The sequence below is a fragment of the Piliocolobus tephrosceles genome, chromosome 10 (assembly GCF_002776525.5).
Source record: "Piliocolobus tephrosceles isolate RC106 chromosome 10, ASM277652v3, whole genome shotgun sequence".
NCBI lineage: Eukaryota > Metazoa > Chordata > Mammalia > Primates > Cercopithecidae > Piliocolobus > Piliocolobus tephrosceles.
The window spans coordinates 98,120,778-98,140,175 of NC_045443.1; the positions used below are offsets into that span (position 1 = coordinate 98,120,778).

Consider the following 19,398-nt stretch of genomic DNA (forward strand, 5'->3'; position numbering starts at 1 on the left):
AGAAAATGGTTCAGGAATTTGTCCGTTGTCCACAGAGCCAATAAGTGCCAAGACAGCCTGGATGTATTAGTTTGCTGGGGTTGCTGTAACAAAGTAACATGCACTGGGTAGCTTAAACCACAGAAATTATCTCATAGTTCTGGATGCTGGAAGTCCAAAATCAAATTATCAGCAGGGTTGGCTCCTCCTGAAGGCTGTGGGTGGAGGATCTGCTCCAGGGCTCTCTCCTTGGCCCACAGATGGTCGTCTCCTCTCTATGTGTTCACATCAACTTCCCTTTCTGTGTTTCTGTCTCTGTAACCAAATTTCCAATTTTTATAAGGATACAAGTCATATTGGATCTTAATTTTAATTTGATTTTCTCTGTAATGACCCTATCAACAAATAAGGTCGCATTCTGAGGTACTGGGGTTTAAGGCTTTAACATATATACATCCTTATCTTACAATGGTTCAACCTACTATTTTTAGACTTTACAATGGTGTGAAAGAGACACTTTCAGCATAGTTTTCGATACATTACATGAGATATCCAGTTCTTTATTATAAAAAGGCTTTGTGCTAGATAATTTTATCCAGCTGTAGGCTAATGTAAGTGTTCTGAGCATATGTAAGGTAGGCTAGGGTAAGCTATGCTGTTTGGTAGGTTCGGTGCATTAAATGCATTTTACTTACGATATTTTCAACTTATGATGGGGTTACTGGGATGTAACCCCATCATAAGTCAAGGAGTATCTGTATTAAATTTGGGGGGTGGGAATAATTCAGCCCCTGTAACACTATACAACAGTGGGCCAGGTCATCTGGCCTGCATGCATCATGCTGTTAAGCATTGTATTAGTCCATTTTCACACTGCTGATGAAAACATACTTGAGGGCCGGGCGCGGTGGCTCATGCCTGTAATCCCAGCACTTTGGGAGGCCTAGGCGGGCGGATCATGAGGTCAGCAGTTCGAGACCATCTTGGCTAACATAGTGACACCCCGTCTCTACGAAAAATGCAGAAAAAATTAGCCAGGTGTGGTGATGGGCGCCCGTAGTCCCAGCTACTCGGGAGGCTGACGCAGGGGAATGGTGTGAACCCAAGAGGCGGAGCTTGCAGTGAGCCGAGATCCCACCACTGCACTCCATCCAGCCTGGGCGACAGAGAGAGACTCCGTTTTAAAAAAAGAAAACGTACCTGAGACTGGGTAATTTATAAAGAAAAAGGTTTCATGGATTCACAGTTCCACCTGCCTTGGGAGACCTCACAATCATGGTGGAAGCTGAAAGGCATGTCTTTTTTTTTTTGAGACGGAGTCTCACGCTGTCGCCCAGGCTGGAGTTCAGTGGCCCAATCTCGGCTCACTGCAAGCTCTGCCTCCTGGGTTCACGCCATTCTCCTGCCTCAGCTTCCCGAGTAGCTGGGACTACAGGTGGCATGTCCTACATGGCGGTAGGCAAGAGAGAATGAGAGCCAAGCGAAAGGGGAAACCTCTTATAAAACCATCAGATCTTGTGAGACTTACTACTTAAGAGAACAGTGTCGGGAAACCAACTCCATGATTCGATTATCTCCTACTGGATCCCTCAGACAACACATAAGAATTATGGGAGCTACAATTCAAGATGAGATTTGGATGGGGACACAGCCAAATCGTATCAAGCATTATGCTTTAAAATGTTTCCATTTTAAATCATACCATCCCATTTTAAATCATACCATTCTGCCACCTTTTGATGGGAACGAATGTCAGGACCTGGAGCATGGCACTTGACCTCCAAATCCAGTTTTAGAGCCACTGAACAGAAACCTACCCTCTAAAAGTTCTTAAACTGGAAAAGTGCTCCCCCAAAATGTTTATCTAAGAGACTTGTTTCCAGCTTACTAGGCAATTTGGCATTGAGGACTTTTCTCATAAACATTTACAAATATTCTGCTCTGTAATGAAGTTAATCAGTAAACCACACAACCTCTGTCCTCTTTCACTCCTTACCTAGTCTCATTTTCAGTTGCTGTGAATAAGCTAAGAATGGTAATGCAGTTTCAGGAGTTAGAAAATCCAATTCAAATTAGTCCTCACTGCAGCTGTATACCGTCAGGATTTTTCACGGAAATGATGAGCATGAAGCCCGCAAAAGGTAGGACACTGTTCACAGGTGCTCTCAGGTCGAGCTCTTGCAACTGGACTGAGGAAATCTGGGGACTTTGGTTGGAGATGACAGTAACAGATGTCTGTCAAAGATGGTGGCTCAGTCAGACCCAGAAGACTGGGGTGGGAGTTTGGGTTGGAGTGATTTTTATTGGATTCTAAACAGACAAATATCTTATTGGGATGAAATCTAAGGATGCTTCCTTTAAAATTATTCATAGACTATTATGTCAAATTATCACTATTCTTCCAAACCAAACAGACAGTTCTAACATTGATATCAATGGACACTTGAAAAAACATTTTAGCACACATTGTTTAATGCAGTGTTCCTAAAATGGCAAGTCTCAGTTCCCAGGGGATTACAAAATCTATTTAGTGTCTTCTGACCAGCATTAAAAACTGGATTAGAACATAATAGAATAGAAATATCAGAGTGTCCCTCAAGGAGTAAAGACAAGTGGTATTTCATGAAATTTTGTTTCAGTTACATATGTATAAGTATGTACAGGGGATATGAGATAAAATGTATCTAAAACTGTAGGTTGTGGTAAAAAGAAATGAAAAGAGTTTGGGAAACATGAATTAACGAGGTAGTTTCACAACAGGTTTCTTCCAACAGTCCATGAAAAATCAGATAAGCACAGAGTTGAGCTTTAGGCCCAGGCTCTTGGTTTTCTCTGAATTAAAACATAGATTATAATTAAAACAGTATAATGTAAATCATATTTTAATATTTTTTTAAAACAGAAATTAATCTTTTAAATTTCTAGCAAGAAAAAACTCGAATCATTTTTATAAAAATGATCATTGTGAACATGTTTTTGCTCATAGACTTGGTAGCATACCATTTTGTTTAAATGTGATGTTTAAAAATGATCGACACCATATTTAGAAATGGAAATGAGTTGGAAGGCCATGGAAGCAAATTTCCCATTTACTTCAATTTAACCAACATTTAATAAACATTTACTCTGTGTCAGGCATTGAGTTAGATGCCAGGAATATAAAGAAGAGAATATAATCTAATATTTTCCATCAAAGAGTTGACAGACTAATGATAACAATCACAAAAGTATGCATGTTTATGTGGTGTCAGGCACTATGCAGTTTATATTCTTTGTCTTAGTTCATCTTTGTTATAGCCTCTCATGCAGGCACTACATTATTTCAGCTTTGTAAAGGAAGGAACAGAAGCTTAAAGAAGTTCCATGTCTTTCCCAGGTTCATATACCTAACAAGTTGTGGGTGAATTGAATCCAGAGTTGTCTGCTCAGAGGGCACTCTTAGGCAGTATCTCATACCATCTCAAGTTCAGCGTGGAAGATAAGCCTGTAAACAAAAGAAATGATTGTATATACTTCCAATACGTGCTATAATAGAAGTGTGTGCAGAGGTAGGAGAGGTGAATTCCACCTGGGGAAACTGGGGCAGGCCTCCTGGTGTAGGTGACCAGAAGTAGGTGATCAGCTGACAAGGCAGGGAGAGGCACTAACATCACAAAGGCCCAATGCCAGGAATAGCAAACAACTTTGCGGTAAAGCCCTGCCGTTTAGTGAAGAAACCATGGATTAAGAAATAAAGTAAGGCAGAAAAAGCAACTTTTCTAGGCACTGCAATTCAACAGAGACATTCATTAAACATTTACTATGGTCAGCATTCTGCCAGGGATGAAAAGCTGGATATAACCTGGACTCTTTCTCAGGAGCATCAGAAACTCACTGTGAGATTATGGGAGAGTGCCATTGTTTTTATGCAAACCTGATTTCCCATTTGGGGGTACAGTGGTTCTGGTCCCAGACTCCATAGAGCTGCACTGGCTAATATGCCACATGTGGCTATTCAACTTTAAATTTTAACTTAGAATTAAATAAAATTTACCATTCAGACTCTAAGTATCACTTGCCACATTCCAAGGGTTCAATATCCCTATGTGGTTAGTGGCTACCATATTGGTAGGCATAGAACCCTTCTATCACCTCAGGAAGTTCCCTCAGATGACACTCCTTTAGAGAAGGTGTTGAAACCTGGAGACTGTCTAACCAGAAAAATTTTACTTTATTTTCAGGGCTTCTCAGACTCCCCTGGAGTCCATCCCTGTGTTCTCATTTAAGAACTCTTTCCTAAACTTTCCTGGAGAACCATCACAAAGGAATCCTAATTCTCATACTCTTTGATAGACTAATTCCGAAATAAAAATTCCTAAATGTAAATTTTAATGTGTATTTTCCCTTTTAAATTGTATCAAAACAGAAATAAATTTACCTTTTCAGAAAGCATACTCTAAATTAAAGTCAAACTACCTCTACTCCCTCCACATCTTATTTTCTGCCAGACAATGTTGTATTTGTTTACTTGTTTACTTATTTTTGTCCCAACCATTGACATTCCCACTTCCCAAAACACACAAACAAGAGAAAGGCTGGGCCTTCATATGTGTCTTTTCACTTTCATATCGTCAGACCCTAACACAGTGACTGCTAAATAGCAACTGTTTATCACACACACATACACACACACACACACACACACACACACACACACAGAGCATGAGCATATGTTTATAAATATATATTTGTAATGAAGGAACTATCCCAATACTTATATCATCAAGACAGACTATGTGTTAATAATTACTTATTAACTATCAATTAACTATCACTAAAATCAGGATTTTGCTAGATTCTTTAGGAAACATGTCTTTTAATGACACTCGGCTTACCAAAACTGCTTCTCAACAACCGTATTTTACACTCAGAACTATCTTCTGAGATAGCAACAGTCCCGTTTTTACAGAAGAGATTGAAATAAGAAAAGCTTAGCCAGTTAAGATCTCACGGTCAGTTAATGGTGGAAGTTGTTCTAGTCCAACCATTTTGGAATATGTTGGCCATGCTGGTTCTTTGATTGTAAGGTCCCTGTGTAATTACTTCTCTATTTGTGGAGATTTAGGGGACACACTATGAAATGCTAGAAGTGAATGGGCTTTGAGTATAGAAGGGTTTTTTTGTTGTTGTTGTTTTGTTTAGTTTTGTTTTGTTTTTGAGATGGAGTCTCACTTTGTCACCCAGGCTGGAGTGCAATGGCGCAATCTTGGCTCACTGTACCCTCTGCCTCCCAGGTTCAAGTGATTCTCCTGCCTCAGCCTCCCGAGTGGCCGGGTTACACATGCCTGCCACCATGTCCAACTAATTTTTTTTTCTTTAGTAGAGATGGGGTTTCACCATGTTGGACAGGCTGGTCTCGAACTCCTAACCTCAGGTGATCCACTCGCCTTGGCCTCCCAAAGTGTTGGGATTACAGGCATGAGCCAATGCATCTGGCCAAGAATAGAAGTATTATTTAATATTATTGTGTACTTTTCTCATATTTTTACTGATGTCCTACTGTTTTAGCATGATATTATCTATATATTTGTGAAAACTTTCCATTTTGATCTAGATTATTCCAGAGAGTGATATGACAGTGATATTATCTGACTTGACTTGGGACTCCTTTGTGTTTCTTGATTATGAAAATAATTGTTTTGGCCGGGCGCGGTAGCTCAAGCCTGTAATCCCAGCACTTTGGGAGGCTGAGACGGGCGGATCACGAGGTCAGGAGATCGAGACCATCTTGGCTAACACGGTGAAACCCCGTCTCTACTAAAAAAATACAAAAAACTAGCTGGGCGAGGTGGCGGGCGCCTGTAGTCCCATCTACACGGGAGGCTGAGGCAGGAGAATGGCGTAAACCTGGAAGGCGGAGCTTGCAGTGAGCTGAGGTCCGGCCACTGCAGTCCAGCCCGGGCGACAGAGCAAGACTCTGTCTCAAAAAAAAAAAAAAAAAAAAAAGAAAGAAAGAAAGAAAGAAAGAAAGAAAGAAAGAAAGAAAGAAAATAATTGTTTTATTGAAATAATGCTGAAATATTTTAGAATTGTCATATGAGGAGAAAAAAACTGTATACATTTCCTTGGATGCTACAGAATCCAGATTCTATTGGTTTTTGATCTTGGGCAAACTACTTTTCCTGTTTTTTTTTTTGAGACAGAGTCTCGCTCTGTCGCCCAGGCTGGAGTGCAGTGGCCGGATCTCAGCTCACTGCAAGCTCCGCCTCCCGGGTATACACCATTCTCCTGCCTCAGCCTCCCGAGTAGCTGGGACTACAGGCGCCCGCCACCTCGTCCCGCTAGTTTTTTGTATTTTTTTTTTTAGTAGAGACGGGGTTTCACCGCATTAGCCAGGATGGTCTCGATCTCCTGACCTCGTCATCTGCCCGTCTCGGCCTCCCAAAGTGCTAGGATTACAGGCTTGAGCCACCGCACCCGGCCCAAATTACTTATCCTTACTAGAGCTGTGGCAGAGAGAAATTGGGCCGAGGGAGGAAGGGGAGTTAAGGGAATAAGATAGGTTAGAGGATAAAATCTAAGTGTAAGTGAAACTAAATGGTTTTAATACTTTTTAGTTTTTTTTCAATTCCGTTTACTCCAGAAATTTTCATCGTATTTGGTGATGAAATAGATCAGGATTTTGCTTATTTTTATCTTTTCTTTTTGTGTAATAATTCCATATTTTTCCCCTTCCATTTTGTGGTGGTAAGACAAGGCACCATTTCTAAAATATTTTGTCCGTTAGACATACTCTTTTTTATTGTTGTTGTTGTTTTTTTTTTTTGCTATTTTTTTTGAGACTGAGTCTTGCTCTGTTGCCAGGCTGGAGTGCAGTGTCTTGATCTTGGTTCACGGCAACCTCCACATCCCAGGTTCAAGTGATTCTCCTGCGTCAGCCTCCCAAGTAGCTGGGACTGCAGGTGCGTACCACCAAGCCCAGCTAATTTTTTTATATTTTTATTAGAGATGGGGTTTCACCATGTTGGCCAGGATGATATCAATCTCTTGACCTCGTGATCCACCCACCTCGGCCTCCCAAAGTGCTGGGATTACAGGCATGAGCCACCGTACCTGGCCTATGCTTTTTTTGTATGGATAAGTCAGACAGAAGGAAAGGAAATCGATTTTTGTACAGATACTGTATACCATGTGCTCTGTCAATCATTTCCTGGGTTAATGCAGAAAACATTATTTTCAACATGTAATATGTATATTCTGAACTTTGCCAGTGTAGAAAAGCCCTGAATTCTAATGTTCATAAACTATTAGTCATATACTTATGGAGACTTTTAGATATAAAGAAGATTTAGAAGATCATCTAGGGTGGAGTCTTTTCTTTACAGATAAACAGAGGGAGCCCAGGTAGGGTAAATAACGGTTTTTAAATGCCATAAAACTAGATTCAGGAACATGACTCCCAGGGACCTGGAAACCTCTTCTGTTGGGAAAATTTCCCAAGAGAAGCAATACCTACAGGGAATGTAGAGATAAGTGGACATTAGTGAGGTGAAGCCCTGGGAGGGGTTGGCTGTGTTGAGAACCATTCCAGGTTCAGGAATCAGCAGGTGGGAGAAATCCTGAGTCTGGAAGCAGCAAGGCACATTCAAGAAACAGAGACATCCAAACATGCAAAATGGCTGGAAAAGAAAGCAAGGGTAGGGTCATGCAGAAACTTGCAGGCCCGTTATATGCAAGTGGGGACCGAGAAGAGGGTAACAAACGCAAGTAGGAGGATGCAGAGAGGGGCTTTGAATATCATGTTTTTAAGCATCACACACCTGAAATTACCCCCAGAGAGCAGCAATTCAGTGAATGGACTTTGAGATTGGACTCCTAGAGCTCAAATCTCATCTACTTAGGTAGGTGGGAGTAAAGTTGCTTGACTTCTATGTGCCTCATGGTACTCATTTGTAAGTGGGGGAAAATAATGTTACCTAACTCATAGGGTTTTGTGAGAAATAAATGAGAACATACAAGTGCCTGCCACTACAAAGAACTCTATAAAAGTTTTCTGCAAAATATAGTGATAGTAATCATAATAATTATAGTAATCGTTTCAACTATCTTTTGAGCACAGCAAAGAGCATTGCCAATTCGAAATCCCCAAAGCCCCAAAAAACCACGTTTTTATAAAAGTTTGGCACACACTTTTTTGGTGACAGAACCTGACCTGAATGAATGTGAAACTATTTATGGTCTTTACTTATTGTACTGACTGTGAATATTCATATATTTCACTGTGGAAAATATTGCTGTATTTGATTCTGTGTTCTGTTCCAGACTGTGCTGGGAGGGATATATAAATAGCACAGTATTCTGTTCTAAAATCCTGAAAATTCTGACTTCTAAAACACATATGACTGCAAGGGTTTCAGATAAGGAACTGTGAATCTGTATCATCTCATTCAATCCTCAGCCTAACCCTTGATGTCGATGTTATCATCCCAAACTTGCTGCCATGAAAACTGATGTTTATCAATAGTTTGAATAATTTGCTCAAAGCCCCACTGTTCATAAGAGATGGAATTGTTCATAAGAGATGGAATTGTCTGACATTTGGAAGCGTCAGACACATTTGTAAACTTTCCCATCTCTTATTTATGTCTTTTTTCAGCATTTGCATAATTTAAATATTTTTATTTTCTAAAGAGCCATAGTTGATGTCTCCAGGAAATAGAAGCATTTTCATAACCTGATGGTTTTCTATTACCTAGAGGTTTTCTAAATAAGGGGCTCCTTTAATAATGATGGTAGTAAGAATAATAATTATTATTCCTATTTTAAGTCAGCTATAATTTATCGAGCACTTCCTGTGTGCCAAACATTTAGCAAAGCACTTGGCACACATTATCTCATATAATCTTTATATCAACCCAGCGAGGTAGGTATTATTATTCTCTGTTTTATTAGGAGAAGACTGCAACTTAAAGACATTAAGGAATTGCCAGCTGCACACAGATTGTAAGTAACAGAGCAGGAATTTGAATACAGTAGATAGATTGCAGGCACTGTATTCTTTTTTTAAAGTTCCTCCTTTGTTTTATAATGATTAAAATAACACATAGATATACACATGGCAAAAACTACAAACAGTAAAAAAAATTATGTAATCTTGTCTCCCAGAATATAAAGTAAAAATATCACCTCTCACAGTCACCACCACCTACTTTCTTCTGTATCATGCAGAAATTTGCCTTTGCGCGCATGCACCTGCACACACACACACACACACACACCCCATTGGTGTTTAATACCCATGTGAATATACACATTGGTCTATAGCTTGCCTTTTTTATATAGTACCTTATTGTAGAAATTTTCCATGACAGCACATAGAAATCTAAATAATTGTTTTACATCTACTTAGTATTTCAGTGTATGCATATAACAAATTTATTTAACCAGACTCATATGGATGAATATTTAGATTGTTTTCCAATTTATGGCTCTTGCAAATTTGCTGCAAGTGAATATTTTTACAAAACACTTTTTCATAGAGGTTCAAGGATATTTCTAAAATAAATTTTCAAGCAGTGGAAAATTTATGCTGGGTTAAAAGGACTTTGAAGTTTTAAAAACTGGAAAATATTCACAAATTTCCCCCAAAAAGTATTTATTTCCCCAATAGTGTGTATAATCAAACTTTTTAAACTCTCACACATTTGAAGATGAAAACGGTAATGTTTTAGTTTCAATTTAAATTTAATTATTGGCAAAGGTGAGCATATTTTTTCTGTTTACAAAACACTTACGTTTATATTTCTAAAACTATTCCTTTCCTTTATCCCTTTTTCCATAGCTTCTCAAATGTTTTCTTATTGGTTTTCAAGAGCTGTTTATACATTAATGAGATGACTCTGTCCTCTATGTTGCAGATATTTTTTCTGAATTTTTAATTTGTCATTTAATTATATTATGTATATATACTCTTAAAAAGTTGTAAACTTTTATGTAGTTAAATGTTTCAATCTTTTCTTAGAGCCCAAACTCCTAACCATTATGCCAAACTGTCTCTCTAATTTCCAGAATGATGACATTCATTCCAGTTTTGTTGTCACTTTTGTTCAGGTGTTTTAACAGAACAAGTGGCTGGTCCTCTGGGACAGAACCTGGAAGTGGAACCATACTCTCAATACAGCAATGTTCAGTTTCCCCAAATTCAACCACAGATTTCCTCATCATCCTATTATTCCAACCTGGGTTTCTACCCCCAGCAGCCTGAAGAGTGGTACTCTCCTGGAATATATGAACTCAGGCGAATGCCAGCTGAGTCTCTCTACCAGGGAGAGACTGAGGTAGCAGAGATGCCTGTAACAAAGAAGCCCCGCATGGGCGCGTCAGCAGGGAGGATCAAAGGGGATGAGCTGTGTGTTGTTTGTGGAGACAGAGCCTCTGGATACCACTATAATGCACTGACCTGTGAGGGGTGCAAAGGTAAGCATCTTTGAATGGCAGTTTTCTCTTTCAGATTTTACTGTATTGGTTGTTGAAATCCCTTAACTAGTTGCTTCCCTTTTCCCAGGCAACTTCCCATTTTCTCCTCCTCTGCTCCTACCTCCTCACCTTTGTTGTGCAGTCACAGATCTGTAGGAAAAGACTATTAGACTTTTTAGCTTAATGTTTAAGACTGTTAGAGTATCTAGCTTAGTTGGAGTCTTTAGCTTTTTTCCTTTTCACAACCTGACATATAGCTAAAGGGAACTTATGATTAAATTGAATTTGTTGTAGGTTTTGTTTGTTTTTGTTGTTTTATGGTATTTGTCTTTCTGTGCTTGGCTTATTTCACTTAATGTAATATCCTCCAGGCTCATCCATGTTATCACAAATGACAGGATTTCATTCTTTTTTATGGCTGAATAGTATTCCATTATGTATACATACCACATTTTCTTGATCCAGTCATCCATTGATGAATACTTAGGATGATCCCCTATCTTGGCTATTGTGAATAATGCTGCAATAAACATAGGAGTGCAGATATCTCTTCGACTTACTGATTTCATTTCCTTTGGAGATATACCCTGTGGTGGGATTCCTGGATCACATGGTAGTTACAGTTTTAATTTTGTGAGGAAACGTCATACTGTTTTCCATTATGACTACACAGGTTTACACTCCTACCAGCAGTAAGGGTTGACTTTTCTCTACATCCTTGCCAAAACTTATCTTTTGATTTCTTGATAGTGATTCTAAATGGAGTGAGGTGCTACCTATTGTAGTTTTGGTTTACATTTTCCTGATGATTAGTGGTGTTGATTGTCTTATGCCCATTTTATGGAAGTGGTAGCTGAAGCATAGACGTTAATCTACTTACCCAAGTTTTCATAGCTAATAAGAGCTTCAAAACTGTAGCTTATAATCTAACTCCAGAGCCTGTATGATTGACCAGCAGGCTATGATGCCTTTTATTGGTTGTCTACTAAGTGATCATTCTGCTCTTCAGTTGTTTGCTCAAGGGTAATATTGACTAATTCAGTGGCGAGAGGAAGAAAACCAAACAGTCCGTTTAGGTGTTAAGGTATCAGTGTTGTCTAAGCCAAGGGAATGACCCCCTGAAGTCACTAACCTTGGATGGCTTATCTCCTTAGGAGTGAATTTGTCTTTCTGTCTTGTGAACTGTGCTTACGACCAAGTGCAACTTGGTCCACCTGCAAAGAGTTCTGGGGCATGGCAGGGTAAATGGAGTGAGACCAGTGGGCCAAGGACAACCCTAGAAAACACTTACCTTAAAGGTGGTCAGGGGAAGAGAAACCCACAAAGGATATAGAATAGAAGTAATCAAGATAGAAGTCTACAAGAAAGTGCAGGATCACAGAAGGCAAGGAGACGGAGAAAGCAGTCAGAAGAGAGCCAACCTTTGGGGAGGTTTAGGAAGGAGAAGCTGGATTTGGACATAAGTATATTTTTAACAGCAGAGAAAGACAAAATTTTTCCATTGATTTTGATTTGAGACTTTGCCCCCATGGTGTCAGGAAAAGGACAGGATGTAAGGGAGAGGATGGGTTGGAGCCAGGCAGGGCCCATGTTCTACACCAGGGATTGGCACATTTTTTTCTGTAAACATCCAGACAGTAACAAGTTCAGGCTTCACACCATGGCAGCCTCTGTTGCAACTAATCAACTCTGCTACCGGAGTGCAAAGGCAGCCACATGGAAAACTAGCATAGCTATGTTTCAGTAAGCTTTACTTACAATAATAGGCAGGAAAATTAAAAAAAACAAAAAACATAAAACAAAAACGGCTGGCTGCAGTTTGCTGAACACTGTTCTTGACCAATGACTCTTTTTTTTCTTTTGAGACGGACTCTTATTCTGTTACCCAGGCTGGAGCGCAGTGGCAATCTCGGCCCACAGCGACCTCCACCCCCTGGGTTCAAGTGATTCTCCTGCCTCAGCCTCCCAAGTAGCTGGGATTACAGACACCAGCCACCATGCCCAGCTAATTTTTGTATTTTTAGTACAGATAGGGTTTCACCATGTTGGCCAGGGTGGTCTCAAACTCCTGACCTCAAGTGATCCACCTCTCTCGGCCTTCCAAAGTGCTACAATTGCAGGCATGAGCCACCACGCCTGGCCTTGACCCATGACTCTTAAGGGTTGGAGTACGAATTAACTAGAAGCTGTGCAGTGAGTGAGCACAAGACTCAACTCACAGCCCATATGTGAGAGAAATGTAACTTTATTTTTTTTTAATTGGATTTAATTCAGTCTCAAGCTCTGGTGGAAACTTTATTTCATTTTATTCAGGATCATTCCATTCACCCCAGCCAAAATTCTTTTGGGGGTTTATCTAAGTACCAGGATTAAAGTAGGGTTGTGGAGGGATTGGACACTGGGGAGTGGGGCTCTGGTCTCACAGCTATGGGACTGGGTGGGGCTTGGTGCCACAGCTGTTGACACAGTCCGAGATCTGTTAGAGTGCTGTTCTATTTGGTCTTCAGTCACCAGTGGGAAAGGTCTCTGTGGCATCATCCTGGGGTCCTGAGCACACTCCTCCATCATGTCTGGCCCTGTCTGTCTCCTTCATTCAGCTCAGGTGGGTGGGTTCTGATGTTGCCTCAGTGCTGTGTTGGGATGCCTGGCTGCCCAGAGAAACCATGCCGCCATTTCATCTGCTCTATGCCATGCTGGGTGCAGAGAACCCTGGGGATTTTTACAGTTCTACCCAGGAAAGGGCACAAGAATCCTCGTCTTCTGGGATCCCAAATGACATAGAGTTTCTATCATCTCTCAATCCACCTATCCTAGAATTCTGTCTGGGGATAGGGAGTTGGGAGGGACAGAGCTCAGGACCTTCTCAGGTACCTAACATGTCTTAGCTCTTTGACTTCCTCTTTAGTTTTCTGCTTCCTCCCAACTTGAATAAGTTTTATCTGGTCTTTAGGATTTGGGGGCTTAAGCTCTGGTGACTGAAAAGCCAAAAACAGGCTCCTTTATCTTCCTTATGTGTTCTCCTATGAAAACAAATGAAAATTATCCTAGATTAGTGAATAGAGGCATGAGGAAGGGCTGTGAGGAAAACCAGAGGAGAAGGACAGAATAGGGTGGAGTGCACATCAGAGGACCGATGCCTCATGCCTGCAGGTCTTGTGAGAGCTGCTCAGCCAACCTGGTTTCCCCACTGACCCTCTCACCCACCTTCCCCATGCACATCTCTTGGATATCTGCACTCAGCAGATGCAAAGCAAATTTTCCATCAAAGGGAGCATGGGCTTTGGGGGCTGGCAAGCTCACATTGAATCTAGGCTCTGCACTTCTTGGCTGAATAAACAAATTACTTAATATTTACTGGTTAGAATTCAGCAAAGTAAAACAGAAACCAACAATTCAGACAGAAAGGAATTAATACAGACGTTGGAAGAGTCAGAGTAACAGGATCTATGCTAAGTTTCCAGGAGACGCTCAGAGCCACACTGCAGAACTGGCCTGCCGGTTGCTCTTCTGCCAAAAGCAAGAAGATGGGGACTCAGGAAGCCACCTCAGGACTGTTGGCTTCGGGAAGACAACACCTCAGCTGCCATCTAGGGATCAGGAAGTTGCCTTCACTGGCAATCACTAGCTCCAGAGCCGGGGCTTGCCTGCCAAATGTGCAGCTATAAACGATGAATACCCTGCCCCATGCCTTTCAATACCCTCAAAGCTAGCGACTAGAAGTCAGGATGCTGCCACAGCAAAACTCCACGATTCTGCTTACCAGTAGAAACAACAGAACAGCTTGTTTCTACTTTCCAAATGTCTTACAAGGGCATCTCTATGGGAGAGCTTAAATCATATCCACTACATTAGCTGCAAAGGGAGTCCAGGCAAGTTCCTGCCTCTGGTAATAGGATGTGAACTAGACTAGATGGGAGGTACAGTAGATTTAGAGCTAGCTAATCCTTAAAGACTATACAACACTTACTTTCTCTGAGCCTCAGATCTGCAAAATGGGGATATTATATATTTTGCAGGCCATTTTTGTGGATTGTACAAGATTTATAATATATTATATATTATAATTTACCAGCTCTCTTGCTTTAGGATTTCACTGGAGATTTGTCAGACCTGTGATACTTAAAACAAAGAAAACACAAGAGAATTAAAAAAAAAAGAAACCTTAGAAACAAAACAAAGATCAGGGTTAAATTTCCTCATTACATTAGTCTCTTTATCTGGTTCCACTAAAAATATTTTAATTTGCTTTTGTGTTTTTATTTGTCATAAGTATTTATGGCATCAATGAGAGAAATGATGGTTTTCAATTTTTTAAAGTAATAACTTTGGAACACAAGCATTGTGCACAGTGACAATGACTGCCACTTTCTCAGCATTAGATTAAATCAAGAGCTTTCTTTTGCCCTCAGTTATCAGTGAGGCATATGGAAATGTGCTAATGTCTGAATGAGTTTTGATTCAAACCTCAAACCTCAACCAACAAAACCGATCAGCATCTGACTGAAAATTTCAAATGGCTGCATTTCCAAATAGGTCAGTGTCTGTCACATTCATTTCAATGCCAAGAGAGTCTACACACATCAGAAAATGGTAGAATTCCTAAAAGATACTGTCTAAGTGAGTAACCCTACTGCCTTTCTGAATATATTTTTGTATAAGATTGTGAACCAGCATTGGACTTAGCTTTGAAGTTTTAAAAAAGCTTCCAAAATTATTGAAACTATTCCAGTATAGAATAGATGTAGTGTTTCCAAAGGATCTTTTGTTTATGGACATTTGTGAAAGCTGAGGAGTGCTGACCTATATATAAACTTGACATCCTATTTAAGATCAGGTGAGGTCTGATTTCAAACAATTTAATAATGATCCTAATGAATTCTAGAGGTCAAATTATCTCGGAGTATGGTGCAAGACGGGGTTCCAAACTATTTCACTGCATTGGAAGCCTTTTGTAGTAAGTGTTATGAAAATCATGGGAAGAGTAGGACCCTGAGGGCAAACAACATGGTTTCCAATCCCAGCTGATTGTCTTCCCAGGTGTCCTAAATTACTTAACCTTTCCGAGCTTTAGACTCCTTACCTGTAAGATAAGGACAACAATGAAGATGATGATAAGGATGAGGAGATGATGATGATGGTGATGATGGTGATGATGATGGTGATGATGATGATGATGATGGTGATAATGGTGATGATGATGGTGATGATGATGGTGATGATGGTGATGATAATGGTGATGATGATGGTGATGATGGTAATGTCGGTGATGTGGTGATGATGGTGATGATAATGGTGATGATGATGGTGATGATGGTGATGATGGTGATGATGATGATGATGGTGATGATGGTGATGATGGTGATGATGATGGTGATGGTGATGATGATGGTGATGATAATGGTGATGATGATGGCGATGGTGATGATGATGGTGATGATGGTAATGTCGGTGATGTGGTGATGATGATGATAGTAATAATCATGTTGATAGATAACCTATATCAAGTGATTACTATGTGCAGGAACTGTTCTGGGGGGCTTTATATGTACTAATTTATTTAATCTTCAGGACAGTCTTTTGTAGCAGGTATCTATAGATTGTCATGAGGATTAAATAAATTGATGTGTGTAAAGTACTTAACACAGTTCTTCCCAATGGAAAATCCTCAATCATTGCCTGCTATTATTACTATTATCATTGAGTTGTTGTGAATTTTAAACAATGGGATATTGTTTTTAAAATATCTTGCTCAGTACCTGGCACTGTTTTTAAAAAGTATTTTTTTAAAAAAATTTCAATAGCTTTTGGGGGCACAGTTGTACAAGTGGTGTTTTGTTACATAAATGAATTGCATAGTGATGAATTCTGAGATTTTGGTGTACCTGTCACTGGAGTAGTATACATTTTATCCAATATGTATTTTTTTATCCCACATTTCTCTCCCCTCCTCCCTTCTGAGTCTCTGAAGTCTATTATACACTCTGTATACCTTCGCGTACTCATAGCTTACATGGCATTTGGTTTTCCATTCCTGAGTTACTTCACTTAGAATAATGGCCTTCTGTTTCACCCAAGTTGCTGCAAAAGACATTATTTTATTCCTTTCTAGGGCTGAATAGTATTCCATGGTATATATATACCACAGTTTCTTTATCCACTCATTGGTCGATGGGCACTTAGGTTGGTTCCATATCTTTGCAATTGTGAGTTGTGTTGCAATAAACATATATATGCGTGTGTCTTTTTATCTAATTACTTTTTTTCTTTTGGGTAGATACTCACTAATGGGATTGCTGGATCAAATGGTAGGTTTACTTTTAGTTCTTTAAGAAATCTCCATATCATTTTCCATAGAGGTTGTATTAATTTACATTCCCACCAACAGTGAAAAGCATTCCCCTTTCACTACATCCACACCAACATCTATTATTTTTTGACTTTTTAAAAATGGGCATTCTTGCAGAAGTAAGGTAGTATCTCATTGTCATTTTAGTTTGCATTTCCCCAATGATTAGTGATACTGAGCATGTTTTCATGTGTTTTTTGGCCATTTGTATGTCTTCTTTTGAGAAATGTCTATTCATGTCATTTGTCCCCTTTTAGATGAGATTACTTGTTTCTTCCTTTGCTGATTTGTTTGAGTTTCTTATAGATTCTGGATACTAGTACTTTGTCAGATGCACAGTTTGCAAATATTTTCTTCCATTCTGTGGGCTGTCTGTTCACTCTGATAATTATTTCTTTTGCTGTGTAGAATCTTTTTAGTTTAATCAGGTCCCATTTATTTACTTGTTTGTTTTTGTTGCATTTGCTTTTGGGGTTTTAGTCATGATGTACCTGGCACTCTTACGTGCTCAGTAATCATTAGATGTTATTTTGTTGATGAATTCTTATTTGGTATTCCTCTGTTCATCCAGACTCCCCAGTTGGGGTCATACACTGTTTTCAAAACTCTCCCTATTCCGATTAATTAACCCAATTCTTTATTCAGCAAGTATTATTAAGTACCAATTTGTATGCCAGGCTGTATTCTAAGCATACGAGATGCCTTGGTGAGCAAACCAGACCAAATTGTTGCCTTCATAGTCGCCATTCTAAAGCAAAAGCAGAAAAACAGTCTACATAACTGAGCTAAAGTAGACAAAAAGAGAAAACAGTCAAGCAAACAAAAAGATTAAGAAATATAAAATCAGTAAAAGAGTATCGAAAAGAAGATAGAGAAAAATGCAATGGTAATAAGATGATTTCCAGGGGATATGAACTGATATTCCACATAAACACATAGGTGATGAGGCAAGACAAACTAAGATGATAAAAACTAAATTTAAACAAGAGAACATGTTTAAAGCAAACATATAAACAATATGTATGAGTAGTGATTAAAAGAAACGTCCTAAAGCATAAATTACTAAATGAGAAAAGTTACAAATCTATACCCAAGAGAAAGTGGAAATAGGCATTTAAGCAGGAGTTTGGAGGTGAAAGGTTTAACTCCACAGAACAAACGAATTCACTTGGGCTCAGGCAGCTACAAGCAGCATCAGGCACCTCCCAGTGCTGGAATTCACCTATTAGGAACCCAGAACACCCCTAGGAACCCCAGGAAAGATGCTGGGAGCAGGTACTGGTCACTGTGGGCCACCAGCTTCTGGGAGTTTGCCTCCCTGGTACTTTAAATAGTCGTTGAAGATATCCAAAGCCAAGCTCCAGGAGAGCATCATAATCCCTCTCCTCTCAGTAGACCTCCAGTAGGTCTGACGGTGTCGGTGGGTTTTTGCTTTCTACTCCTTTAGACTCCTTCATCACTTAATAAGCATTTTGTCAAAGCAATGAGTGCACGTGATTCCAAAGTCAAATGGTAAGAAAGGCATATCATTAGGAAAAAGCCCCAGCCCTACCCTCTTCACCTGCTCTTAGAGGCAACCCCTAAGAACCACTTCAGTTTTCTTTGCTTTTCTTATGTTTTTTTTTCTTTCCTCTTTCTCTTTTCCTTCCTTCCTTTCTCTTTCTTTCTTTCTTTCTCTTTCTTTCTTTCCTTCCTTCCTTCTTTCTTTCTTTCTTTCTCTCTCTCTCTTTCTTTTTCTTTTCTTTTTTCTTTCTCTTTCCCTCCCTCCTTCCTTTCCTTCCTTCCTTCCTCTTCTTTCTTTCTTTCTTTTTCTTTCTTTCTCTCTTTCTTTCCTTCTTTCTTTCCTTCTTTCCTTCTTTTTCCTGCCTTCCTGCCTTCTTGCCTTCTTGCTTTCTTGCTTTCTTTCTTGACAGAATCTCGCTTTGTCGCCCAGGTTGGAGTGCAATGGCACGATCTCAGCTCACTGCAAGCTCCGCCTCCCAGGTTCATGCCATTCTCCTGCCTCAGCCTCCTGAGTAGCTGGGGCCACAGGTGCCTGCCACCAAGCCCGGCTAATTTTTTGTACTTTTAGTAGAGACAGGGTTTCACCGTGTTAGCCAGGATGGTCTCGATCTCCTGACCTCGTGATCCCCCGGCCTCAGCCTCCCAAAGTGCTGGGATTACAGGCATGAGCCACTGCGCCCAGCCATTGTGTGGATGGTCTTTATTTATTTCTGTAATACCATTTTCCCTCCCAACAAACATGGAAGAAAAAAAGAAGGGACTGGTGGGAAGAAATGCCCTGGAGGACACACCTCTCCAATCTTTGCAGTTTTGAAGAGGGAGTGTTGAGGTGGAAGGCTTGGGGATATGGGGAGGATGGCCAGTCCCTCCTCTTGTCTCCCAGGTGGCTCTCGGCAGCCTTATAAAGCTTAAACTCATCAGTTATTTTGGAGACAATGCTTTTAAAAGGGTTGGAAGTCTGGGATATATGCTTAAATGGAAACTGGTTGAGATACCTCCAAAGCAATTTGCACACCTCCATCTTCCACTGCACTGAGTTCTCTTGGTCCCACCGGGACTGCATGCACAGCAGCATGCAGTTCTTGTACAGTCTCTGGAGTCTGAAGGAGTTCCAT

At 40.1% G+C, this 19,398-nt stretch overlaps 1 protein-coding gene across 6 annotated transcripts in view; it reads left to right on the forward strand.

Moving 5' to 3' along the window:
* NR1H4 (nuclear receptor subfamily 1 group H member 4) overlaps positions 1-19,398 on the forward strand; it is an 83,572-nt gene that overhangs the window by 27,338 nt on the left and 36,836 nt on the right. For 4 of the 6 annotated variants that reach the window (XM_023207486.2, XM_023207449.2, XM_023207364.2 and 1 more), the window contains one exon: positions 10,069-10,434. In XM_023207486.2, the coding sequence (XP_023063254.1) occupies positions 10,069-10,434 (366 nt within the window). Of the gene's footprint in view, positions 1-1,989; positions 2,121-10,068; positions 10,435-19,398 lie in introns of those variants that run through there. The other 2 variants (XM_023207229.2, XM_023207287.2) reach the window with 1 other exon arrangement.